A 26,867-nucleotide genomic window follows, 5' to 3' on the forward strand; every position below is an offset into this window, starting at 1 on the left:
TCATATGATAGAACAGTAGTTAGCAATTAAAGAGACCAACGCTGGAGACATACAATTATCAGAAAATCACACTAAGTGAAATTGTTCATTCCAAAGTATTACACACTGTGTGATTCCATTTTTGTATTACTCTTGGAATTATCAATCTATAGAAACAGGATAGAGACTACTGGTTTCCAGGAATAAGGACAGAAGTAGACAGGGAGTTAGCATGGGACTAAGGTACCAAGGCCTCTTAATGCTTTGTAAACCTACATAAACCACAAAATAAAAATGTAAGCAAAACTCTACAAACAAATGGTGCTTACTCTGACTCTCCTCCACCTGTGAGAGAATAACATCCATGCAGTCCCCTTAAGAACGCACCCTCTTTCCTCTAGCCGTATTCTTGTTCCCTTGTCTAGGCTGCCACTGTAATGCTACAGCTGACTTGAATGTAGTCTCTCCATTTTCCAATGCTTTCCCTGCGTCTCACCTGAGAAGATTATGCTGAACTGCATGCTTGTTGTGTGACAGGAACTAGGAGCTAGAGATATAAAGGAGGTTCTCATTTCCCCATAATCTAAGTAGGGAGGCAGATGAGCAATGCGCAGTTCTTTGGTGTGATGAAGCTCACAAGAGATGTGCTTCTAAATAAATGCAGGGCAGTTTTGTTCTGAGAAGGCAGGCAAGGCTGCATGTGCTACTGTGATGCCAAAATACCCTTTCAGAGTTCACAGTCACCCAATTTATGGTGCAGCTTAAAAGATTTCCAGTGTTTCACTGCTCCCAGAATTGACAGGAAATCACAGTCTCAGTGCAAGACATGGGCACTTACAGGATTCCGTGCAATTACTGGTCACTGAGGCCCCAGAGATCTTCAGAACAACACAGGCTATTGCTCTTGACTTGGCTACTCACCATAACATCACAATAAGACCCTATGACAGAAGATGCTACACATTTGGGCTAAAGGACAGAGAAAAATTAATCCCCAATAGATCATGAAACCTCCTACCTATTAGGCTAGCTTTCATAGTCCTGGAAGATTCTGTAGAGACCACTGGAAAAAAAGAGTTAATAGTACTGGACTGTGTGCTTCAAATGGACCTACCTGGTAAGATCCTACCACTGGTACAGTGGTGGCATGCTTGTCATGGGGTCACTAATCACTCTATGATTGGATTTGAGATCTGCTCCATGGGAGAGAATTTCATGCATAGTACTGAATTACTGATCAAAAACCCATGGAGAGGGAGGTCATAGGCTCTAGGATAAAACCTGCTACTGTTATTCTGCTAAATGGCCATATTGTCAAATTGGTGACTAAATATTTACGTTTTTGCCAATAGACCTGAGGCCACTAGATCATGACCAGAGAAGCTTCTTCTTCTTCTTCTTCTTCTTCTTCTTCTTCTTCTTCTTCTTCTTCTTCTTCTTATTATTATTATTATTATTATTATTATTATTATTATTATTAAATTTTGCAATGGGCAACAGCTAATGAAAAGTTGCATAACTGCTAACTGTATTTAGAATAAGAGACTGGGTGCTCAGGGTTAAATGGGACATCTATATTAACACCCTAACCATGGCTCAGGGAACATCACAGAAAAGGGGGCAGAAAGAATGTAAATGCCAGAGGACGGGGAAAAGTGCTATAAAGTGCTGTCTTTTGAACTTGACATGGTGACTACACCCATGAACACATAGCAACTGTGGTATAATGAGTGTCAAGAAAAGAATGGAGCAAGTTAATATGTTACAGTTAAGATCTTTATTTGGCAGTGACCCAGGGGAATCTGGGATAGCCTTACCTTGTACTTCCTTAAGCTTGTGGTTGCCGGGTTTTAACATATTCTCGAGGTGTGTTAAGAGACTTGTTGTCAAATTAGATTTCCCAGAAATAGAAAAAGGCACAACAGTTTCACCGTATTCATCCAAATTCATTTGCCTCATTTTCTCATCATCATATTTAAGGTCACGAGACTTGAGGAGAAAGAGAGTAGAAAAGACAAGCCCCAGTATCTGCACCAAAAGCACCCTCCTGTTTCGCCAATTGAACATCAACCTCTTCATGAACATGGCGTGGAACTGCTGACAGTAGAGGGAACACTGAATGAAGAAGAGAGAAACACAGCATCACCGCAACCTCCAGACCTTGCTACATCATTCACACTGAAATTCATCGACATCAGTGTTTCTGAAATTGTGTGGGGTAAAAGCTTCATGTGATAAATATGCACATGTTAAAACACATACAGCTTATGTAAGTAAATAAATTCTTGGAGGAGACCCCACACCTATGATGTGTCACTCAATAATGTTATCACCCACCTGTTAGTATAAGGCGAGGCACAACAAACCATGGCCTTTTTGTAAATAACTTTTTACTAGGATGCGGCTAAGCACATGTGTTCCTGTACCTTTATGGATGCCTCTTGTGCAATGATTGCTGAGTGACAGTGATAGAGACCATGTGGTCCATAGAGCCCTCAGTACTTGTTATCTCTTTACATTGAGTTGTGTGACTCCTGGTGTAGCATATTATGTAAGGAGCCTAAACTGAATGTTGTATACAATACTAAGAATGCCAACAGGCTGACTCCTGGTAACCACTATGTCCAGCATGCTTTATAGCTGCAATAGAAGATACATTAGCAAGGAAAGAAATGCTTGGCAGCCCAAGCATCATGTTTCCATGATGAGGACCTCACCGATCTGGAAACAATCTCATCTGTGGTAACTATTCCTCTTGGAAACCTTAGAATACATTCCATGTTGATCATTTGAAAAACCAGGCCCTCTAGTATACTTATGGCAATTTGAAGGAACAGATATGTTTCTGGATTTTTAATCCAGAAAAAACAAGAAAACAAAAGAATTGCAGAATAATGGTAGTGACAGTAAATAGCTGATACGTTTTTCTAGAAGCCATCCCTTCTTATTTAAACATTGGCTAGGCCAAGGTCCCAACTTTCCCACACTAGGTTGGTTCTGCAGTGGCCGGGAACTCTTTACTCTTTTGATTCATGTATTAATACAAAACAAAACTATTGTGCCCTGTCCAACTGACACATGATTCTTAGTAAAGGTTCTTACCCCAGTGTTAAACACAACGGGCAGGTCTTCACTCTGGCTAGGAAAGCCTGCTCTCATGCTGCTTGGAACATCCTTGTTCGTGTTGTCTTTGCTTCCCACTGAGGGAGACTGAGCAGCTTGGACATCTAGTTTTGAATCTTCCATGTGACTGACCCTATTGTAAAAACAAACAAAGCTTGTCATTTCAGCCTTATCCCACTATCCCTTACCTGAAGAAGTGAGTTGTAACCCCTGACTTCACAGATCCCTTAGGTGGTTCATGGTTTAGTGGCAACACAGTGATGGTGACTTCACTCCCAAGCACCAGCCCACCTCCCAACCTTGTCATGCTTCAATTTCTAAAGTGTGGAACCTCAAAGTCTGGCGAGCTTACAAAGAATCTTCCCTCTGAGGATTCCTTTTTTTCCTAAGTACTCTTACTTACCTAAGGAACACTTCTTCCATGGTAGTGATAGAGACACCAAAGCTAGAAATGCCAAGATTTTCTTGGTTCTCTTCCAGAGCAGTGAAGAGAGCTTCAAACCTACAAGTAGGAGAAGAAGACAGGTTGGGACTAAAAGACACGGTTTTCATCCTCCTTTCTATTTGAAAGGGATCTCCTCTCACCAGAACTTCAATGTTTATTGTAATTTCATGCTTCTGTTAATTCAGAAAGGTGAGATACAGAAAAAGCAAGACACAAGACTCCTGTCATGTATTGTTTCCATGGTGCTTTATTCTTGGACGCTTATAATTTTGATTTTCTAATAAAACTGTTAAGATAATCTATGATGAGATTGGCAGTTGATATGCTGATAGATAAGAAGTCATTATTCTTTGGAGGCATGGCCACTTTAAGGTTGCCCATGTCCTAGTAGTTGACTTTTCACCCATGTACATTGGGCAACACAAACTGGACTCAGTGGTTTATTTTTTTAAAGATATGAAGTTGGGAGGAAAATGTGTGGGAAGAGCTGGAGGGTCATGGTGGATGTGTATATGATGAAGGTACTACGTTGTTTACTTGTATCAAAGTTTCAAAGAATGAAAGTCTAAATTTAAAAGATACTCAGTGTTCATAATTTTAGCTAGTTGACATGAATTAGCTTATCTTACTTATATATGCCATGGTTTCTATTGCTTAGCAAACAAACAAACTAACAAACAAACAAAAAAACTCCCAAAAACCATAGGATGGGTAAACTGTTGTTGAATAACCATGAAAATCTATGAAAGTTAAACTGCATTAAACTATAATAATGGAGTCAAATGAACTGTAGAAAAATCGTCTTTTAAACAACATTTTTTAAATCTAGGAAGATCTCATAGAACATTCTGTACAAAAGTTATCTTTTACAGAAACTTCCAGGTCTGGAAGTCATCCCTATCACCTTTCCAATGGTGGAACAACAGAACTCATCTCCACATGTTTTCAGTGTTGGGAAAACCCAATTCTCTCTATGGAAAAACAAATAATTTACGCTATATTTGAGGTTTGTCTTTGCATGACTTTTTACAGAGTTCTGGATGCACACCTTGAGCTTATAGACAGAACAGAAACATCTCATCATTTATTCCTGGTGTCCTGTGGGATAATGCCCTCTGAAGAGGTGTAAGATTTTGATTTGTATTTCCCAGCATTGTGTGTTACTGAGTATTTATCCACATATTTTCTGGCTGTTTGTATGCCTTCTTTGGGGGGCAATTTGTGATGTTTTGGATACTTTGTTTATTTTAAAATGTATTTTATCTTCTGCAGTTGAGATGCTTGGAAAACTGCAGGTCACATGCAGAAGATGACATTACATCCCATATTTCTTACTGTGAAACTATAAAAAGAGGCTAGAGGAAATTATTCATAACATTGGTCTAGACAAGGTTTTTTGTTTTGTTTTTCTGTTTTAAGTAAAATCTTGAAAATATGGGCAACAAACATAAAAACAAGCTATGAGATGGAATCAAATGAAACTCTCCTGTACAAGAAGGGAGACAACAGAGTAACGTGAAAATGTACAAAATAAGAAGAAAATTCAGGGAAGCATCAGATAACGTCTTAAACTCATGAGGCTCTTCCCCCGAATCATTCCCTTTACTGTGTAATATTGCCTGACTCTCATTAGAATACATTGTACAAGTCTTCCTTGTAGCTCGAGAGAGTTTTACACAATTTTTCTCTACTTACTGTAGCCCACTGTTACCCCAGACCATCTCTATCTCCCAGTCCAAGTGTTTTAAGTGTACGTGACAATAGCAATGTGAAGCAGCATCTCATACCAATTACATATCTTCCCTTAAACTGTTACATGCCATCCCACAGTTGTGTTCTAAAGTTCAGTTTCATTCTTACCAGTCTCATCATTGCTTGACAAAATGTTACAACACAGTTTTAAACCTCAAGATTCTCCTGCTGATGCACCCAGTGACCCCGAGAACAGGCATACCGCATGGAGGTCCTTTGGTTCTCTTCCTTGTTGCTCCTTCAGGCAAACAGATGTTAGAACAGTGTCTGGCAGATGGTAAGTGCTCAAGCACTGTCAGCCATCAGAAGGGTAGCTGGCATGGAACTCACTGGCGACTTAAGCATCATTTCACTGTTTTCATAGTATATTCTGAAGTAACTGGATTCACAGATATTTATTTTTATTGAAATTATACTTCTCATTTATTAGTTTAAACCTCTCCCAGAGAAAACATCTTTAAGGTCAACATTTTTATTTCCTTCTGTCTGGTCCTGCTATCCTGTATCTGACTCTGTGGCTCAGAAATCAACCCTGAGTTACCCACCTCATGAACTTCCTCCTGTCCACATGATTCATTGTCATTGGTTTCCAAGTCCTTCTGTGTTTAGGTGTGCTTCTGATCTCTTCTGAGGATGTCACTTATGTCCACATGAATCAAGACACACAGGTAGACTCGGGGGTTGGGGAGCTGTAGCAAGTGTTTTATCTAGGAGTCTCCTTTAGAAAGATTCTGTGGCTCCAGATGGACCATAAGTGCCACACACAGCTAAGGTGTGAACATCAACTCTGCCTTTCACCTTTAGTAACCGATTCAACTGTAGCTGTTGCTAAGGCAATATACCTAGAATTTTATTTCAGACTTTCTGTTACATTTCATTATTTTACCCCAGTTTATGACTGGGGCTTTGTTCTGGTTCATTTTTAGATGACACACTAATGGATCACACACCAACTACATATTCCTGGTGGGTTTTTGTCACCCTTACCCCAAGAACCAACATTTAAGGTGTCCTAGTTATTTTTTCATTATATTTTTGAGACAATGTTTCACTTTATGGCTCATGATGGCTTCAAACCCATAACTCTGTTTCATGTCTCATTCTAGGATTACAGATATATATCACCTTATCAAAGAATAATAATAGTTTTAAAAACTAGGTAAGGTGATACATACCTGCAATCAAATACAAATAGCCAAACCACTAAGAATATAATACTTTTATAACTCCTGATTGTGTCATGTTTCTTCTTGGCAATAGATAATCTATTGTCTATATATATAATAATATAAAAGTATATGTACAAAAATAAAATACCTTTTAAAAAGAAAAAAACTTATTATTGGTAGTGGTGGAGTGTATATGTGTGGTCTGAATTTATTTTTTTTTATTTTTAAAAGTTTTTTGTTAATTTATTCTTGTTACATCTCAACGGTTATCTCATCTCTTGTATCCTCCCATTCTTCCCTCCCTCCCATTTTCCCCTTATTCCCCTCCCCTATGACTGTTCCTGAGGGGGATTTCCTCCCCCTGTATATGCTCATAGGGTATCAAGTCTCTTCTTGGTAGCCTGCTAAGCTTCCTCTGAGTGCCACCAGCTCTCCCCCTCCAGGGGACATGGTCAAATATGAGGCACCAGAGTTTGTGTGAAAGTCATACCCCACTCTCCACTCAACTGTGGAGAATGTTCTGTCCATTGGCTAGATCTGGGTAGGGGTTTAAAGTTTACCACCTGTATTGTCCTTGGCTGGTGCCTTAGTTTGAGTGGGACCCCTGGGCCCAAATCTGCCTATCATAATGTTCTACTTATAGGTTTCTAGGACCCTCTGGATCCTTCTATTTTGCTATTCTCTCATGTTTCTCCCATCTAGAGTCCCAATAGGATGTCCTCCCCTCTGTTCCAGTTTCCTGGTAAGTGAAGGGTTTCGTGGGACATGCCTCTTAGGCTAGTATGCAGATATAAGTGAGTATATACCATTTGAGTCTTTCTGCTTCTGGGTCAACTCACTCATTATGATCTTTTCTAGCTCAATCCATTTGTCCACAAATTTTGGGAATTCCTTGTTTTTAATAGCTGAGTAGTATTCCATAGTGTATATGTATCACAGTTTCTTTATCCATTCTTCTATTGAGGGGCACTTAGGCTGTTTCCATGTTCTGGCTATTATGAATAAGGCTGCTATGAACATGGTTGAGCAAATTTTCTTGTTGTGTGCTGGAGCATCTTCTGGGTATATTCCAAGGAGTGGAATAGCTGGGTCTTGAGGTAACTCTATTCCCAGTTTTCTGAGATAGCACCAGATAGATTTCCAAAGTGGCTGTACTAGTTTGCATTCCCACCAGCAATGAAGGAGTGTTCCTCTCTCTCCACATCCTCGCCAGCATGTGATGTCGCTTGAATTTTTTTATCTTAGCCATTCTGATGGGTGTAAGATGGAATCTCAGAGTTGTTTTGGTTTGCATTTCCCTGATGACTAAGGAGGTTGAGCATTTCTTTAAGTGTTTCTCAGCCATTTGATATTCCTCTGTTGAGAATTCTCTGTTTAGGTCCAAGCCCCATTTCTCAAGTGGGTTATTTGGTTTGGTGGTGTTTAATTTCTTGAGTTCTTTATATATTTTGGATATTAGACCTTTGTCAGATGTAGGGTTGATGAAGATCTTTTCCCAGTCTGTAGGCTGTCGCTTTGTTCTCTTGACAGTGTCTCCTGCCTTACAGAAGCTTCTCAGCCTCATGAGGTCCCACTTATTGATTGTTGACGTTAAGGCCTGGGCTGTTGGTGTTCTGTTCAGGAAGTTGTCTCCTGTGCCAATATGTTCCAGGCTCTTCCTCACTTTTTCTTCTAAGTGACTTAGGGTCTCTGGTTTTATGTTGAGGTCTTTGATCCACTTGGATTTGAGTTTTGTGCAAGGTGACAAATATGGGTCCAGTTGCATTTTTTACACATAGATATCCAGTTAGACCAGCACCATTTGTTGAAGATGCTATCCTTTTTCCGTTGAATGGATTTGGCTTCTTTGTCGAAAATCAAGTGACCATATGTGTGTGGATTCATATCTGGGTGTTTGATTTGATTCCCCTGATCAACCAGCCTGTTGCTGTGCCAGTACCATGCTGTTTTAATTACTATTGCTTTATAGTACAGTTTGAGATCAGGTATGGAGATTCCTCCGGAGGATCTTTTATTGTACAAGATTGTTTTAGCTATTCTGGGTTTTTTTCCATATGAAGTTCAGAATTGAACGTTCAATGTCTTTAAAAAACTGTGTAGGTATTTTGATAGGGATTACATTGAATCTGTAGATTGCTTTTCGTAGGATGGCCATTTTTACTATGTTAATTCTCCCGATCCATGAGCAAGGAATATCATTCCATCTTCTCATGTCATCTTCAATCTCTTTCTTCAGAGTTTTGAATTTTTTTTTCAAGCAAGTCCTTCACTTGCTTAGTTAGAGTAACTCCTATATATTTTATATTGCTTGTGGCTAATGTGAAGGGTGTGGTTTTCCTAATTTCTTCCTCTGCAAGCTTGTCATTTGTGTATAGGAAGGCTACAGACTTTTTTGAGTTAATTTTGTATCCAGCCAATTTGCTGAAGGTGTTTATCAGCTGTAGGAGTTCTCTGGTGGAATTTTGAGGGTCACTTATGTAGACTATCATATCATCTGCAAATAGGAATAATTTGACTTCCTCCTTTCCCATTTGGATACCCTTGATCTCCTTTTGTTGTCTTATTGCTCTGGCTAGAATTTCGAGTACTATATTGAAGAGATATGGAGAGAGTGGGCAGCCTTGCCTTGTTCCTGATTTTAGAGGAATTTCCTTGAGTATCTCACCATTTACTTTGATTTTGGCTATTGGCTTGCTGTATATAGCCTTTATTATGTTGAGGAAAGTGCCTCGTATTCCCAATCTCTCTAAAACTTTAAACATGAATGGGTGTTGGATTTTATCAAATGCTTTCTCTGCATCTAAAGAGATGATCATGTGGTTTTTTATCTTCAGTTTGTTTATATGATGGATTACATTGATGGATTTCCATATATTAAACCATCCCTGCATGCCTGGAATGAACCCTACTTGGTCATGATGAATGATATCTTTGATGTGTTCTTGTATTTGTTTTGCAAGTATTTTATTTAGTATTTTTGCATCTATGTTCATAAGAGAAATTGGTCTGAAATTCTCTTTCTTTGTTGAGTCTTTGTGAGGTTTAGGTATCAATGTGGCTATGGCCTCAGAATGAATTTGGTAATGTTCCATCCATTTCTATCTTTTGGAGTAGCTTGAAGAGTATCGGTATTAGCTTGCCCTTGAAGGTCTGGTAGAATTCTGCACTAAAACGATCTGGCCCTGGGCTTTTTTTTGGTTGGGAGACTATCAATGATTGCTTCAATTTCTGTAGGGGAAATGGGACTATTTAGCTTGTTTATCTGTTCTTCATTCAACTTTGGCAAGTGAAATTGATTAAGAAAATCATCCATTTCCCGTAGATTTTCAAATTTTGTGGCATATATGCCTTCAAAGTAGGATCTTATGGTTCTTTGTATTTCTTCAGTGTCTGTTGTTATGTCTCCCTTTTCATTTCTGATTTTGTTGATTTCTATACTGTCTCTCTGCCTTTTAGTTAGTTTGGCTAACGGTCTGTCTAATCTTGTTGATTTTCTCAAAGAACCAGCTCTTGGTTTTGTTGATTCTTTGGACTGTTTTCTTAGTGTCTAATTTGTTAATTTCAGCCCTGAGTTTGATTATTTCCAGACGTCTACTCCTTTTGGGTGTTTCTGCTTCTTTTTTTTCTAGGGCTTCCAGTTGTGTCATTAAGATGCTTATGTGTGATGTTTCCAATTTTTAAAAAAAAGGCACTTAGAGCTATGAATTTTCCTCTTAGCACTGCTTTCAATGTATCCCACAAATTTGGGTATGTTGTTCCTTCATTTTCATTGATTTTAGAAACTCCTTGATTTCTTTCTATATTTCTTCCCTGACTCAGGTATCATTTAGGGGAGAATTGTTTAGTTTCCACACACGTGTAGGCTTTTTGTTATTTATGTTGTTGTTGAATTGCAGCCTAAGCCCATGATGATCTGATAGGATACAAGGTATTATTTCAATCCTCTTGTATATGTTGAGGCCTGCTTTGTGACCTACGATGTGATCAATTTTGAAGAAGGTTCCATGGGGTGCAGAGAAGAAGATATATTCTTTCTTGTTTGGGTGAAAGGTTCTATAGATATCTGTTAGATCCATTTGACCCATGGCATTGGTTAATGATGTTATTTCTCGGCTTAGTTTCTGTTTCAATGGCTTATCCTTCAGTATGAGTGGGGTGTTGAGGTCTCCCACTATTATTGTGTGGGGATCAATGTGTGGTTTAAGCCTTCTTAGCAGATCTTTTACAAATGTGGGTGCCCTTGTATTGGGAGCATAGATGTTCAGAATTGTGATGTCATCTTGGTTGACTTTACCTTTGATGAGTATGAAGTGTCCTTCCTCATCCCTTTTGATTAATTTTGGTTGAAAGTCTATTTTGTTCGATATTAAAATGGCTAAGCCTGTTTGCTTCTTGTGACCGTTTGCTTGGAATATTTTTTCCAACCTTTTTACCCTGAGGTAATGCCTATCATTATGGGTGAGATGTGTTTCTTGAATGCAGAAGAATGTTGGATGTTGTTTATGCACCCATTCAGTTAGTCTGTGTCTTTTTATTGGATAATTGAGACCATTGACATAGAGAGATATTAATGACCCGTGACTGTTAAGAGTCTTAATTTTGATGTTGGTTCCAGTCGAGCATTTGTGTAGTTGTGTTTTTGCCATGGTACAGTTATCTATTTCCTGAGTAGTTTTGGTTGTATCTTGACCCTTTGGGATGGAGTTTTCCTTCTAGTACCTTCTGTAAAGCTGGATTTCTGGATAGGTACTGGTTGAGTTTGTTTTTGTCATGGGATATTTTGTTTTCTCCATCAATGGCTATTGATAGTTTTGCTGGGTAAAGTAGTCTGGCCTGGCATCTGTGGTCTCTTAGGGTTTGCAGGATCTCTGTCCAGGCCCTTCTGGCTTTGATGGTCTCTGCTGAGAATTCGGGTGTTATTCTGATAGGTTTGCCATTAAATGTTATTTGGCCCTTTTCCCTTACAGCTCTTAATATTTTTTCTTTATTTTGTATGTTTTGTGTTTTGATTATTATGTGACGGGAAGTTTTCTTTTCTGGTCAATTCTTTTTTTTTTAAATTTCTTATTTTTTCTTGTTCATTTGCAGCTTCAAAAATGGGCTTCAGGCAATTTATTTTAACTTACATGGTCAATTTTATACATAGTTGGTCCTACTATAACAACTTTACTTTTTGATAGTTTCATAGCAAATAAATTTGTTCAGCTATCTTTATACAAATATCGATATTATATTTAGGTGTTTTATATCTGTTTATACTTAACAGCCTTCTTTTTTATTAATTTTTATTTTTTAAATTAATTTATTCATATTACATCTCACTTGTTAGCCCCTCCCATGTATCCTCCCATTCCTCCCTTCCTCCCACTTCCCCCCTACTCCCCTCCCCTCCCCTATGTCTGTGTCTGAGGGGGACCTCCTCCCCCTGTATATGCTCATAGGGTATCAAGTCTCTCCTTGGTGACCTATTATCTTTCCTCTGAGTGCCACAAGGCATCTCCATCCAAGGGATATGTTCAAATATGGGGCCTTTCTGGTCAATTCTATTTGGTGTTCTGAAGGCCTCTTGAATGTTTATAGGCATCTCTTTCTTTAGATTGGGGAAATTTTCTTCTATGATTTTGTTGAGAATAGTTTCTGGACCTTGGAGTCTGATATCTTCTCTTTCTTCAATGTCTATTATCCTCAGATTTCTTCTTTTCATGGTGTCCTTCATTTCTTGGATGTTTTGTGTCAGGAGTTTTCCAGATTTGGCATTTTCTTTAATGATTGCTTCGATATTTGTGATTGTATCTTCTAGACCTGATATTTGTTCTTCCATCTCTTGGATTCTGTTAGAAAGGCTTATCTCTGTGTTGCTCGCCTTCTTCTCTGAGGTCTCATTTTCTTCTGTCTTTGTGTTTATCATTGAATCCATTTCCATATTCAGATCTTGAACTGATTTTTTATTTTTTTTCATCTGATTGTTTGTATATTCCTAAATTTCGTCCATTGGCTCTTTATAGGTCTTCACAACTTGAACCGTTTTATTGATTTCTTTCATTTGGTTGTTTGCATTTTCCTCAAATTTTTCCAGTTCCACTCTGTGTGCTTCTTTTATGTCTCTCGCCTGTTCAGCTGCATCTTCCTGCATTCAATTACCAATTTTATTTGTTTCCTCCATTATCATCCTCATTACTAAGGATTTGAGGTCATTTTTTTTATTTCCCTTGTGTTTGAGTTCTCTGGGTTGTTTTCTTTGGGATAACTGGAAACTGGAGACGTCATGTTGTTTTGGGGTTTTTGCGTATGTTTTTACGCTGTCCTTTAGACATCTTGCCATCTCTGTTTTTGTTGGGTAGCTTCCAGAGTTGGGTGAAAGGAGTCTGATGATAGATTCACTTGTTTTCTCATGATTTTTCTAGGCTGGAAGCTCTGATGCTTCACTGGCGTGGATGGCAGGAGGCTAGCCCTGTCGTTTTGGACTCTCACAGCCAGTGATCCTCAGCTCCCCTGTACTGTGGGTCCTGCAATCGTTCTGGGTCTCTGAATGAGCATTGGTTCAGGACAAAGTATCCACAGACTTCTGGGTCCCCTGCCAAGTCCACCCAGGGACACTGGGCCCCAACCACGCGCCAAGCTCAGCTAGATTCTCAGGGCCCAAACCGTCCGCTGAACTCAGCTAGGGACTCTGGGCCCAGTCCATATGCTGAGCTCTCCTAGTGACTCTGGCCCCAAAATGCATGCAGAGTCCAGCCAGAATTTTTGGGGTGGGACTGTGCACCAAGCTCAGCTAGGGGCTTTTGGCCCAAAGTGCGTGTTGTGGTCAGCTAGAGGCTCATCCCCTGAACCGTCCACCAAGCTCAGCCAGGAATTTTTGATTCAAACTGGGCACTGTGTCCAACCAGTGTCTTAGAGCCAGGACTGTGCCAAAAGCTCAGCTAGAGTCTCTGGACTCAACCTACCTGGCAAGTCCAGCTAGGGACTCTGGGCCGAATCTGCGTTCTGGCCACAGCCTGAGTCAGAGCAGCAGAACTATACGCTGAGCTGAGCTAGAGTCTCAGGCAGAACTGCTCGCTGAGCTGAGATAGCGCCTTGGGTGGAACTGAGCAATCCGCCCAGCCTGTGTCACAGCAGGGGAGCTGTGGCTGAGCTGAGCTAGTGCCTCGGGCAGAACTGCTTGCTGAGCTGAGCTAATGTCTCCATGGCACTGCACACTGAGCTGAACTTGGGACTCAGGGGCTGAACTGTCCGCCGAGTCCAGTTTGGTTCTCAAGGCACCACGCGACCCAAATCCTGCCCAGATTCCCCTCTCCTGCAGCAACTTTCACCGGCCACCACACCAATTGCCTCCACTGGAGTGCTCTGAGCTGCAAACCTCAACCGCTGCTGCTGCTGCTGCTGCTGCTGCTGTTGCCACTGCTGCTGCTGCCGCCGCTGCTCCAATCCTAGAAAATCCACGCTCCTCCCATGTGCAGGGGCATGCATGTCCTCTGCACCCTGGTCCTTTTGAACCGTGGAGCACTCCTGCTGCTGTGGTGTGGGGACCTAGGTGTTCCTGGTTCAGAAATCTGTGCAATTCCCTGAATTGTTTACTGAAGCTTCTAAACACAGTCCACACTGCTTGCCGCCATCTTGGATCTCCTGTAGTCTGAATTTAGAGCCTTGCATGTGCTAGGAAAGCACTTCGCCACTACTTTTTCATTGTCTAATTTCTCCCTCGATGCGCTAGTAGTCACATTGGCTCCATGGACAACAAAACACCCAATATTGTCAATCACCTCTAACAAGCTATACCAATCCAGTGGCATCTGTCCCTCTTCAGTGTGACTGACAGCTATGACACAAGTTTTGTCTCCTTAAATGAACTCTCATTGCTGAGACAGAAGAAACAGGACAAAACATCGTTGATTTCTGACCATTTGAAAACTACCTGGTTAACATTCTCTAGGCTCTCACCTGGGAGCATATTCATGGGGTAGAATAAAAGATAACTCATTTCCAACATTCGTCTTCAGGGTGGCTGTGGTTGCATACTCACGGAGCAGTTTCAGGACTTCATCAGTGTCACAGTGGGGTTCCTTCACCATGACTATGTGGTATCCAACGCCTGAGAAGATGCATTCAGAAGACCAGATTAAATGTTTTTGTACTTCCCACCTTCTCCTGCGACCATACCTGGTTTTCTATGATTTGGGTAAGCTGGAGGACTATACAGCATGCCACAAGTTATCTGACTACAACTCTCTTCAATCATTGCACAGCATTATGCAATGATTGAATTACATATAGTTCTACAGAGGATTAATAATGATCTGTGTTAGAAAACCAGACAAAACAGAGGTAACATTAAAAGCTATCTGACCTTTCTTTCTCCTAATGCTAAATTGGAGAAAACAAGATTAATAGTCATTAAACATGTGTTCTTGTGCCCATGTTATATGCCGGAATCTACATAAATTTAATACAAATTCTTTCCCTTTAAGATCTGAAAAATATTCACAAAATATTCTATGTCTATACTCTGTCATCATCTCCTCCCTGCCACCCTACACCTCCTCCTTTTTCTCTTCTCACTCTTCCACTTCCCCTTTCTCCTCTTGTTTCTCCTTCTTCATGGTCTATCTAAAGCTAGGTGTGGGATAGGGATGAAGAGAAACCCTCCATGGCATTCTATGATTTGTGCTCCTAGCAGTGGCATTCTGGTACCTGAGGCTTGGACAGAAAAACTAAGGTAAATGCCTCTTGGGTATCTGGGACCATCACTTGACAAAGATTCTTTAAGAAAGGAAGTGGGAGGAAAGAGGGAAGGAAGGACGGAAGGAGGGAGGGAGAAAGGGAGGAAGGGAGGGAGGGAAGGAGGTGAGACACCGTACAAGAGAGCAAGAAAGAGTGTGTCAGGACAATGAAGAATTTCACAGGGTGAGGCAGGGATGGAAATCAAAGAAGATGTAGCAGTGAGGTTAGTGCTTGGGCTGCAGCCTAAAGGGAGTGCCATCGTCCTATATGTAGGTCTCAAGCTCTCTTAACACTAACATTCCTTTTCCTTCCTAAAACATTTAGAGAGTGATGAGCAGACTCCAAACAAAGCTGCATCACATTACAGTATTGCCCAAATATAGTTTCTATTTACTTCATCATTCATACATTTGGCCTGACAGTGATAAGGGCATATGCTTCTTTCAGATAAGCATTACATACTTTAGTTTCTACTGTAATTGTTTCATAAAATATAAATTATGTCAATAAGTAAGGAAGCATATATCATACGTACAATACTATTATAGTATAGAAAACTAGATGCAGACATTATCCAAGATGTAGAATTTACAGGATAAAGACTATAAAATAATCATCATAAATATATTAATCAATCTCTACTAGAAATAGAAAAACAAAGTGTTGAGTTAATGAGAAATTTTGCAGACTGATGAAAACTACAAAAGAAAGCCAGTGGAAAGAGCAGAAAAGTACAAAGAGGTCATTTAGTCTCAGTAGCACAATAGAAAGAGAAAAAGAAACAATCAATAACCCTGAAAAAAGATCACTAAAAATGATCCAAATGGGAATGCAAAAAGAAAAAAGAAAGAAAGAAATGTAAGAAAGCAGAGAATACCACAAATGGAAAAACACAGTTATAAAGAAGAAAATAATTGGAAAATGTAAAAATGTCCTTGTGAAATTACATAACAAAAATTCTATAAAAATTCCATCAAACAAAAATTACATATACATTGAAATCATACATAATAAATGAGGATGAATCTGGCTCATGGCCTTGATGATGCTAGTATGTCCTAACAGAACTTTCACCATGAGCATCTGAAAGAAATGGACAATTGTGAAAGGACAGCTTCAGGTGTTAGGCAAGAGACTGCTGAGGGTGCCCATGCCTGTGAGAGGAAGACAAGATGCGATGTGCAGCTGCTCCACTTTTGCTCAGAGGTGAGCTTTACATGGAGATGCAGCAAAGGGGAATATGACAGCTTCCAGTGCCACAGGTGGGCTGAGAACCTGGAAACCGAAGTCAGACCACAGTTGCAAGTGGTAAAGATGGTTTGAGTGCAGAGCAAAATAACCCTGGCACCAGACCTGGAGAGAAGAAGGCTTAGTGGGCAAGGCACTTTCTGTGTAAGTGTGAGAACCTGAGATTGAATTCCTAGCACCAGCCCAAACATCCAGCATGGAGGGCATGCCTATAACCCCAGAGTTGGAGGGTGAAGACAGGCAGAGCCTTGGAGATCATTATGTGCTTCTGGCTCAATGAGAGATCCTGTCCCCGGGGGAATAAGGCAGATAACCATAGACAAAAAGAGAAATTTCTTCCCCTGGTCTCTACATGTGAGCACATGAGTGTGCGCACCTGTGCACACACACAGCACACACAAATAAAAATGAAAATAAATGTGCACAGAAGCCTCCTAAGTGTGCCTTCTTTATAGGCTTTGCTGACTATCAGGCTATATAAACACCCAGAGAACTCTATGAGATTAGATTTACCTTTTTAAAAAGACCCTTTATCATCTCACAAGAGACTAGAGCTTACATAGCTAAGCCAAAGTGGTGGATTGGTTAGGAAATTTAATGAAGATGCCATGGGGCTTATGCTTCAGCAATAGAATTGAAATATGCTTAGTGATTGGTACTCTGGGCCCACATTAGCAGAGGTGAAAAAGCAGGCCTCAGCAATGCACAAAATGCTCCCACTGGATGTTGGAAGAAGGCACAGAACTCTTGAAATACAGTTCCCCAACAAAACATTCAACAACACAGTCCAAAGGTTCTGGATAGCATCACATAATGCCTAGCCAGGGGCAAAAGCCAATAGAAACAGATCCAGAAACTAAGACATACTAGGTAAGTAAAGTGAGAGCTCACAAGCATTGGGCGTGTCTAGAGAGAAATGTCACAGTTCTCACTGAAACAAGAGAAGCTTAACAAGAAACAGAAGTAGGGAGCACTCTAATAAAACAGCGGAGTGCTCATTCGTCTGTGATCACAGGACCAGCTCCAGAATAGAACATAGAACCACAAATCAATATAGATGTTAAAGGATAGACAAGAATCCCCTCACACAAAAGCAGGATGGAGTTATAAACCAGTAGCAGAAAAAGGTTGGGAGTTCAGAATCAAGCAGTGTACACTTAAAGAGCCAATGAGTTACACCAGAAATTGTCAGGGAAATTAGAAAGTTATGTCTCTCCCTTTTATCTCTATTTTTGTGTCTCTGTATATAGCCATCATCTTTGTGCAATTGCACTAGATCATATTTAGCCAAAAATCATATGAGAGAAATGAGTGTCAATATTGGACAATACAATAAACACAGAAGTGGGAAATAATTTTGAAGAAAATAGAAACACTATACAAAGGACTTCCAGCTGAATATGTTAAACAGAGCATAGAGGATCAGTATATACAAAACCAATAGGAATTATGATAAAAGAATGTTATTTAGGCACCAACAGTCTAAGAATAATAAAAGGAAATAGACCATATAGTCTTTTCAGGAAGACGGAAGAGCCACAGCACCGCAAGGTTCCTTGGACCATGATGGCAATGCGATCACCGAGCACATCAGCTTCGTCCATGTAGTGGGTGGTTAGCAGGATGGTCCGATCCTGTTTATAGGCTTGAAGGATATCCCAGGTGGTCCTCCTTGAGGCTGGGTCCATGCCAGATGTTGGTTCATCAAGTATCACCACCTAGAGACGGAGCAATTCTATGACGTTGTAATTACGCACCGGTCTCAAGGGTGTCCTACCTGTGCTGGGCCTGCTTTTGCTTTCCTTTCCTTTTTAAGCCTAATATCCAACTGAGCAAAGATATTAAGTGTATATAAAACTAGGACTTCTGTATTAAAGCTGAACCATGGTCATTTTATACCATTGATGTTGATGATGTGAATTCTGTCTGAGGGAGCTGCTTTCAAAGTGTTAAATCTGTGTCAGTTTTTGGTTTGTGTCACTTGTGTTTTTATTTTTTTATTTTTATTTTTTTAATTGAAAAGTAAAATCATTCATGTTACATCTTGTTTGTTACCCCATCCCATGCATCTTCCCATTCCTCCCCCCTCCTGTTTCACCCCATTCCCCTTCCCTATGACTGTGACTGAAGGGGACCTCCTCCCCTGAATATGATGCTAGGGTATCAAGTCTCTTCTTAGTAGCCTGCTATCCTTTCTCCGAGTGCCATCAGGCCTCCCCATGAAGGGGACAGGGCCAAATATGGGGCACCAGAGTTCATGTGAAAATCAGTCCTCAGTCTCCACTTAACTGTGGAGAATGTTCTGTCCCTTGGCTAGATCTGGATAGGGGTTTGATGATGACTAAACGTATTGTCCTTGGTTGGTGCCATAGATCGAGCAGAACCCCTGGGCCCAGATCCACCCATCATAGTGTTTTTGTAGGTTTCTAGGACCCTCTGGATCCATCTATTTCCTTATCTCCTATATTTCTCTCACCTAGAATCCCAATAGGATGTCCTCACCTCTATCACCACATGCTGGTGAGGATGTGGAGAGAGAGGAACACTCCTTCATTGCTGGTGGGAATGCAGACTTTGGAAATCTGTCTGGTGCTATCTCAGAAAACTGGGAATAGGGCTTCCTTAAGACCCAGCTATTCCACTCCTTGGAATATACCCAGAAGATGCTCCAGCACACAACAAGGACATATGCTCCACCATGTTCATAGTGGCTTTATTCATAATAGCCAGAACATGGAAACAGCCTACGTGTCCCTCAGTAGAAGACTGGATAAAGAAACCGTGGTACATTTATACTCTGGAATACTACTCAGCTGTTAAAAACAAGGAATTTCTGAAATTTGTGGACAAATGGATTGAGCTAGAAATGATCATAATGAGTGAGCTAACCCAGAAGCAGAAAGACTCAAATGGTATATACTCACTTATAACTGGGCACTAGCCCAAGGGGCATGTCTCATGAAAGCCTTCACTTACCAGGAAAGTGGGATAGAGGTGGTCACTTGTGTTTCTAAACCAGCTGTAGCACAGGGCTGTCTGTCGTCAGTTTTTCCCCCGTTACCTTGCAGCCTCCTAAGAGGGCTATAATGATGGCGAGTTTGCGCTTCATGCCTCCGCTCAGCGACTTCGAAAACGCATCACGTTTTTCCAGCAGGTTAAAAGCCGACAACATTTTGTTGGCTTCCTCAAGACACATCTTTTGAGGTGTTCCTTTCACCTAGCAGAAGGAGACAGAGTTTGCATGGCACTTTCAATTTTAGACGTTTCTTTGAGAAATCATTTTCTGTTTTTGAGAATTTCATATGTGTACAAAATGTATTTTGATCATATCAACCTCTCCCTCCTCTTCTGGCTTCTCTCAGCACTCCCACCATTGCCTCTCTCCCAACTTCACAGTGGCTCTCCTGCCAGTCAACGCTATCTGCCTGGGGATGCATGTGAGAGCAGCCCCTGGAACAAGAGCCGTTGTCCCTATCCCAGTGATCAACTGCCAAAGCTCCTCACTAGAGGTCGGGCTTTGTGAGTCTCTCCACAGTCTTTGCTGGAGTGTTACTGGCTTGATCTTGTGCAGGCAGCCACGGCTACTGTGGGTTCACCAGTACAGCCATTCTGAAGGTAATGTTTCCCTGCACTCTTCCTGACCTCTGGTTCTTATAAATATCCCACACTGCTTACCCTGCAGTAGAAATACAGGTGTTCTGATACTGTCAAGTGGTCAAACAGCAGGTTCTGCTGAGGACACAAGCCCAGGGAACTCCTGATTTGAGCCATATGTCGTGAGATGTCATATCCATCAACATAGGCCTCTCCGCTGGTCGGGGGATAGAGACCTAGAATCAGGTAGAAGAGAAGCAGCTTTTGTGAGGATACAGGGCTCATTAGCTCCTCTGACAAAAGCTACACATGGATTTCTCATTAGCATTGGAGATTAATGAAAATATTTGTTGGCCTCTTTCAGGATCATATTAGAAATATTTTATTGTGTTTTTCCTGTTTACCTGTGTGCTGTGAGTTCTCAGTATTCAGTAGAGAAGGGAAAGTCACCTGGAGTGATAAAAGCATAAAAGTGTAACGTAGGGACAGCCCAGCCCACCAGCAGCCACTTGTCAACATGTCACTAGTTACAGTACAGTCTGTGCACTGCCATAGACTTGGGAAGACACTTTTTAAAGTGGAAAACCCAAACCACAAAACTGTTATCCTTGAAGAACTTTAGTTATGGTTGGTGGAAAATTATGTAGTCATTCAAGAGCCAATTTAAAAATGGCTCAGATGGTCTTAGGCAGCTGTCACGAGTGATTAATTTTAATAAGTAGAAGTATTACTTTAAATATGATAAGTCTGTTTTTGAGAAAGGATCTAATTGTGTTTCTCAAAGTTGTCTGCTAAACTCTTGGGCTCAGGGGATCCTAATCTCCCAAGTAGCTGGGGGCCATGGGCTTTCTGGAGCCATCAGTAAATTAATTCTGTTTGAAAACAACCAAGTGACCATGGTCACAAATTGTCATGTTGTCCTGGAGTCTGATCCTTTTTTCATGATTGCTACACAGTTTGCATATTAAACAAATTATCCTGATTTTACTTGTTCTGACATCTAGTTTCTATCATGGACCTTTCACCCCAAGTTTAATAATTAGAAAGTATGTTTCTGTGCTTCCAGTGAGATTTTGTTTTTTCCGACATTTGGATTTCTACTCCAACTTTCTTACCACTGATATTTTACAACACATTTGTTTTTTACTTTCAATGTATTTACACCTTACACTCTAACCTGTGCCTCTTAAAGGCATTATAGTGATAAAGCTTAATATTTTATCCTATCTGATAATCCTTTTTTCATATACTAATAATTTGAATTTTTAAGTAATTTTACTTTTGAGAACTTCATACATGCATCACCTCTATACATCACTTCTGCCCCCTCCTACTCTTCCAATATCCACCTCAAAACTCAATGGTATTTTCATCATTGTTGTTATATGCACACACCACTCCCATATGTATATGTGTATATATGTATGCATATGTGTATGCATATATAACCTACCAAGCCCTGTTTTGCTTTGCACACATGTAAGTGCCCAGTGCTGATCACTTGCAATTGGACAACTGATGAGCTCTTCTCTGTGTCTCTCGATAGCCAACTGTAGCTCTTCATGAATGAATAGGACCATGTGAAATTTCCCCTGTTCACATTAGCACGTCAACTTAGCTAGTCTGGGTTGGGTGATGATATTGTTGAAGGTAATGGATGTATGTTCCTGCCATGTTCAGGGGGCATGAACAGCAGATTTCCTGGGCCTCTGGTTCCAAATAATCTTTCTGGTCCCCTCTTCCTCATTTATCCCTGAACCTTAGCTGTAGGGGTTGTGTTGCATATTTTTCAGCTGGGGTTGGACACCTCAAGTCAAATATTATCTGCCTTTTGTGTGGTTGTGGATTTCTGTAAGAATCTTCTTTGGTGAGTGGGGAAAGCTACACTTATCTGACAGAATAAGGGTGTTTGAAAGAGAGATACAAATTATGTTTGTTTAGGGAAAAGGCAGTAGTAGGTTCTCTTGTAGGGTCCATGGCCTCTCCAGCCATGGGTAGTTGGCTAGGCTTACAGAAGCACCAGGCAGGATTCCTGTTGTGTAGGCCATGCATTCAACTAGACAGCAGTTGGTTACCTCTAAGATGAGGTGCCACTGTTGCACCCTTGGAGTATCTTGTCATGCTGGACATTGTTATGCTACACAGCTGCATAGGGCTATTGACTGTTTTTCTCCCTTGACCCTTTGCATAGCTCCTTCTGGTACTATGAGAGCTAGTCCCCAAGGAGGAGGCTGTGGGTCAGTCCCAGCTCATTGCCTTCAAATCCTGTGTCCAAATGTGTGGTATCTTCAGCAAAAATATTACACTGAGTGAGGTAATTCAAGACAAACATGAATATATAAGCTCTGGTATCCATAGAAGTCAGGACAGTGAAAAGGGGCCAGGAGTGTAGAAGAGGAGTGCCAGGATGTGGAAGCACAGGACACAGGCACTATGAAGGGGAAAATGGGAAAAAAGTGGGGGAAGGGATTTAACTGTAGGGGGAGAGAAAGGGAGGTGAAAAAACCACTAAGGATGTTTGAAAAAGATATGGGAAAATTATTTTATATTTATTTAAAACTATATATATATGTATATGTATCATTTTATTTTAAATGAAGTTGCACCACTTAGGTTTAGGGTTAGAGTTAGGGTTGGGGTTAGGGTTTAGGGTTAAGGTTAGGGTTAGGATTAGGGTTAGGATTAAGGTTAAGGGTTATGGTTATGGTTAGGGGTAGGGTTAGGGGTAGTGTTATGGTTAGGTTTAGGCTTAGAGGCTAGCCTTATGGTTATGGTTATGATTAGGATTAGGGTTAAAATTAAGTTTAGGGATTAGGGTTAGGTTTATGATTGGGTTAGCATTTGGGGTTGTGGTTATGGTTGTGGTTAGGGTTAGGTTTAGGGGTTAGGGCTAGGGTTAGGTTTTGGGGTTACAGTTATGGTTAGGTTTAGGATTAGCAAGAGCTGTGCTGAAGTCTCTAAATGCAAATGTGTTTTATGCTCTTTCAACTCTTTCAGGTTTTGCTTTGAGGATTTTGGTGCTCCGTTCTTAGACATATACATACTTTAAAAATGCACTGTGTTCTGAATGTACTGATCTTCTAATCGTTATTTAATCTCTCCCCCTAAACCACTAACATATAAATTTTTATATTACATAAAAACTTGAAAATAAAGTCGACTATTAAACTATATAACCCAAGTGTTATTACTTTATCCCCAGGTGAAGACACCTTTTGAATAGAGCTGAACACCTACCTGAGAGGATGGACAGAGTGGTAGACTTTCCTGCCCCATTGTGCCCTAGAAGAACAGTGATCTGTCCCTTATATAAGTTCAAAGACAAGTCCTTAATGGCTATCTTGATGGTGTTATCCTCTTGGAATACCTGTTGGGGGAAATGCATAAATGTTAACTCTCTATCCTTCATAATCAGTTTGGAAGAACAGGTACTCAGAGCAACTATTTATAGCTGAAATACAACTACACATTAATATTATGGAGAAATAGAATGTAATAAGGAGAAACAGCAAAGAGGGAACATTTGAAGATACAATATGAGTTTTAGAATTTAACAATAGGTGCACAATCTTTCCCTGAACAATCCCATCCATTCCTGCTTTGTTTCAATTACCACCTTAACACTGGAAATGCCAGTCTTCTTCAGTCAATCTCTATTTGAGGAACAGAGGATATTGCTGGGTGGACAAAAGCATTTACTGTGCAAGGATAAGGGTCTGAAGTCCACAAGAAAGGTGGACACATCTTTGATCCCAATGCTCCGACAGGAATTTGTGAGGTAGAAGCAAGAGAATTTTTGGAACAAGTGGGTTGTCTTATCTGGCATGTACAGTCAAATAGCAGCTACTTATAAATAGTATACAGATATCATTTTTATCTTTCTCTAGAAAAGTAAATGCAGCAGCTGTGAACTTTTGTTAGCATAAACAAATAAATAATTTGAATATTTGGGCATTTCTCACATTGAAAGTTTACAGCCTTCTTAGGAAGGAGGGGTGGGTGGTCATGAAAGAGTACCTTCCACAGGTGTTTAATCTGGATGCCCGCTGTCAAATCAGCTGGTTCAGCTTCAAAATACTTGCTTTCAATTGTCTCATAAAATTGGGTGATTTCAGGGTTTTTTTGAAGTGATTTTCCAAACCAGTAAGAGTGCTAATAAGGGAATACAAATGATATAACTAATGGCATGGAAAAAGAACACACTAGAAAACACACCTGATAGTGTTTGTACTGAGATGGGCTGCATACAATCCTCAAGATCAGATTTTTGGCACAAGCTAGCTATTTAAATTCCAAAGGCTCAGAATATACTATCATATTAAAATCATAAATATTTGAGAGGTATGCCATACTCAGACTCTCCGTGTCTTTCTCCAGGGTCTAGCCTTCAGACTCCCCATGTCTTCTTGCAGGATCTAGCCTGGTCAATACTCCCAGCAAGCAGGTTCTCATTTTTCCTTAACCCTCCAGACCTATCCTGGAACCGACAGCAAATGCTCAGTCCTAGTCTGGCCACCCACACCTGGGCAGCATGGAATCTCAAGGCCCCCACAGGGACCTCACATCCCATACCACTGCCTAGTCCAAGACCACCTGGGATGCAACCAATCTCTAGGTGTCTGCCAGGACCTGGTCAAGAGAATACCTAGACCTCCTTATTCATATCTGTGCCTCAACCCACCACATTTACCCTGGTTCTCACAATCTGTGCACCAGCCTAGTCTGGCCTTCCATTGCCTCAAGCTTGGGCTTGAGCCAGAATCCTCCCCTCCCCCAATTCACAAAACCACAGGACTCTCTCACGTCTTATCTGATCTTTCCACTCAGACCTGTCTGTAGTGACATTTTTGAGAGTTCTGGAATTTTGTTTTCTTAAAAATAAACCACATAAAGATTACGGGGAATGTGCTTTCATTTTAATCCCAGGGACAGGGATGTGGGGCTGCTTCGGACTGTCCACAGCCGCTGGCCAGGATTGGCCTAGTGCTCTAGCAGAAGCATGGCTTTGCCAGTTGCAGATAATTTCTGAAATTGTGTGATGTTTGGAATTCTGGGAACTTTTCAGAGGATATATAAATGTGAGGGTCCCGCGAGGTGTTTGGGGTGATTGTTGGTTGTTTAGGGAGGTTGACTGAATTTTGTTAGTAACCATGGTAAAGAAGAAACAAAAGGAAAAAAAGTTAGATTTGGGGATTTTCCTAATTCTGCTCTCTTCTCTATCCTTGTTTTTCCTGCTATCTAGTGTTGCAGGGGGGATAAATGGTGGGGGAACAAAGAACTCACAACATAGCCAGCCACACTTATCTACCTCTGCACTTTGGCTCAGAGCAGGAAACACAGCCTATATACCAGGACAGTCCCTTCTATCACCTAACTTTATTCCACTCAAGATATCCCAACCTTTAGCCCCAACCCTCCATATCCTCTCTTCTTCCTCACCTGTTTTCCCCATAACAAATTCAAAACTAAAAGGAAAGTCTTGCAAGTGGAATGCGCATCAAGAAGAACACAGAACATCAGGTCTCAAGGGCAAAATAGAGCATCAAGAATCAACAAGCAAGGAAAATATTTTATATACTGGATCCTTAAAAGGTCAGAGAAGAAAGCTTTCCCAAACAAGGAAAGAACACCCATACAGACATACAAGAAGCACACAGCGCATTAGATAGACAAAAAAAGAAAATTCCCGTGATATATCATAATTAAAACACTAAGTATATATAACAAAGAAAGCATATTAAAAGTTAAAAGAGAAAAATATTTGAATCACATATAATGGAATACCTATCAGAATAGCAGATGGTTTCTCAATGGAATCTTTAAAAGCCAGAAGAGCACACAGGCAGTCCAAGTCCTAAAAGATTATGACAGCCAATGTCAAATAATACACAAATCAAAACTATCTGACGTGTTTGAAGGAGAAAGAAAAACTTTCCAAAGCATAAGCAGCCTGAAAAATTTTATACCCAACAAACCAAAACTAAGGAAGATACAGAAAGCAGTATTTGGGTTGGAGAGAAAATTGAGCACAGCAGAGAGACTGTGGAAAGACATATGATGCCATAATGATTAAAATATGGAGGACCATGGTGAATACAAACAAACCAAGAATCAACAACACAATGACCACAGTTAACACACACATTTCAGTAATAACTTTAAATATTAATGGCCTTAATTTCCCAATCAAAAGACACAGACTGACTGAATGGATAAAAAACAAAGTCCAGCTATCTGCTGCCTACAGAAACATATCTTAGTTTTAAAGATAGGCACCACTTTAGAGTCAAAGGATGGGCAAAAGTGACCCAGTGAAAGAGGACCAGGAAATAAGCAGGTGTCCACTATCCTAATATCTGAAAATATAGGCTTTAAATTAGAACTAAGTGGAAGAGGTTTTTAAAGGGATACTTCATTCTAACCAAGGGAACAGCCAACCAAGAAGACATAGTATAAATCATATTTGCACCAAACTCAGTGTGTTTATTTTCATAAAAAATCTATTTCTGGACTTAAAGACAGAGATTAACATCAATTGGTACTAGGGGATTTCAGTATTGCTGTTACTCTTGGTTACTCTCCAGAGGCAGAAAGTAAACACCTATTGCTAAAGAAACCATAATGGGGTCAGAGCCCCCTGAGCCGGAACTGACTCCAATGCCTCCTCCTTGAGGATTGGCTTTCATGGTACCAGAAAAGCACTGTGCAAGCTTCCAAAGGAAAGGAGGAAACAAATAGCCCTACCCAGCTATAAACCAAATCCATGACCAGCTGGGCATGATAACCCTAAAGGTTCAGCAGTGGTATACATACCTTGGGGTAACCAACAGCTCTCTAGC

General features: G+C 40.5%; 1 protein-coding gene across 3 annotated transcripts in view; it reads right to left on the reverse strand.

The window, feature by feature from the left end:
- LOC311593063 (phospholipid-transporting ATPase ABCA3-like) overlaps positions 1-26,867 on the reverse strand; it is a 94,959-nt gene that overhangs the window by 30,543 nt on the left and 37,549 nt on the right. For all 3 annotated transcript variants that reach the window (XM_084774137.1, XM_084774136.1, XM_084774138.1), the window contains exons 11-19: positions 24,046-24,180; positions 23,266-23,395; positions 20,110-20,264; positions 19,496-19,651; positions 17,942-18,152; positions 14,407-14,557; positions 3,506-3,604; positions 3,082-3,235; positions 1,797-2,094 (exon numbers count right to left, since the gene is read on the reverse strand). In XM_084774137.1, coding sequence (XP_084630263.1) covers positions 1,797-2,094; positions 3,082-3,235; positions 3,506-3,604; positions 14,407-14,557; positions 17,942-18,152; positions 19,496-19,651; positions 20,110-20,264; positions 23,266-23,395; positions 24,046-24,180 — 1,489 coding nt within the window. The remainder of the gene's footprint in view (positions 1-1,796; positions 2,095-3,081; positions 3,236-3,505; positions 3,605-14,406; positions 14,558-17,941; positions 18,153-19,495; positions 19,652-20,109; positions 20,265-23,265; positions 23,396-24,045; positions 24,181-26,867) is intronic.

The sequence above is a fragment of the Acomys minous genome, assembly GCF_964271855.1.
Source record: "Acomys minous genome assembly, chromosome: 2".
NCBI lineage: Eukaryota > Metazoa > Chordata > Mammalia > Rodentia > Muridae > Acomys > Acomys minous.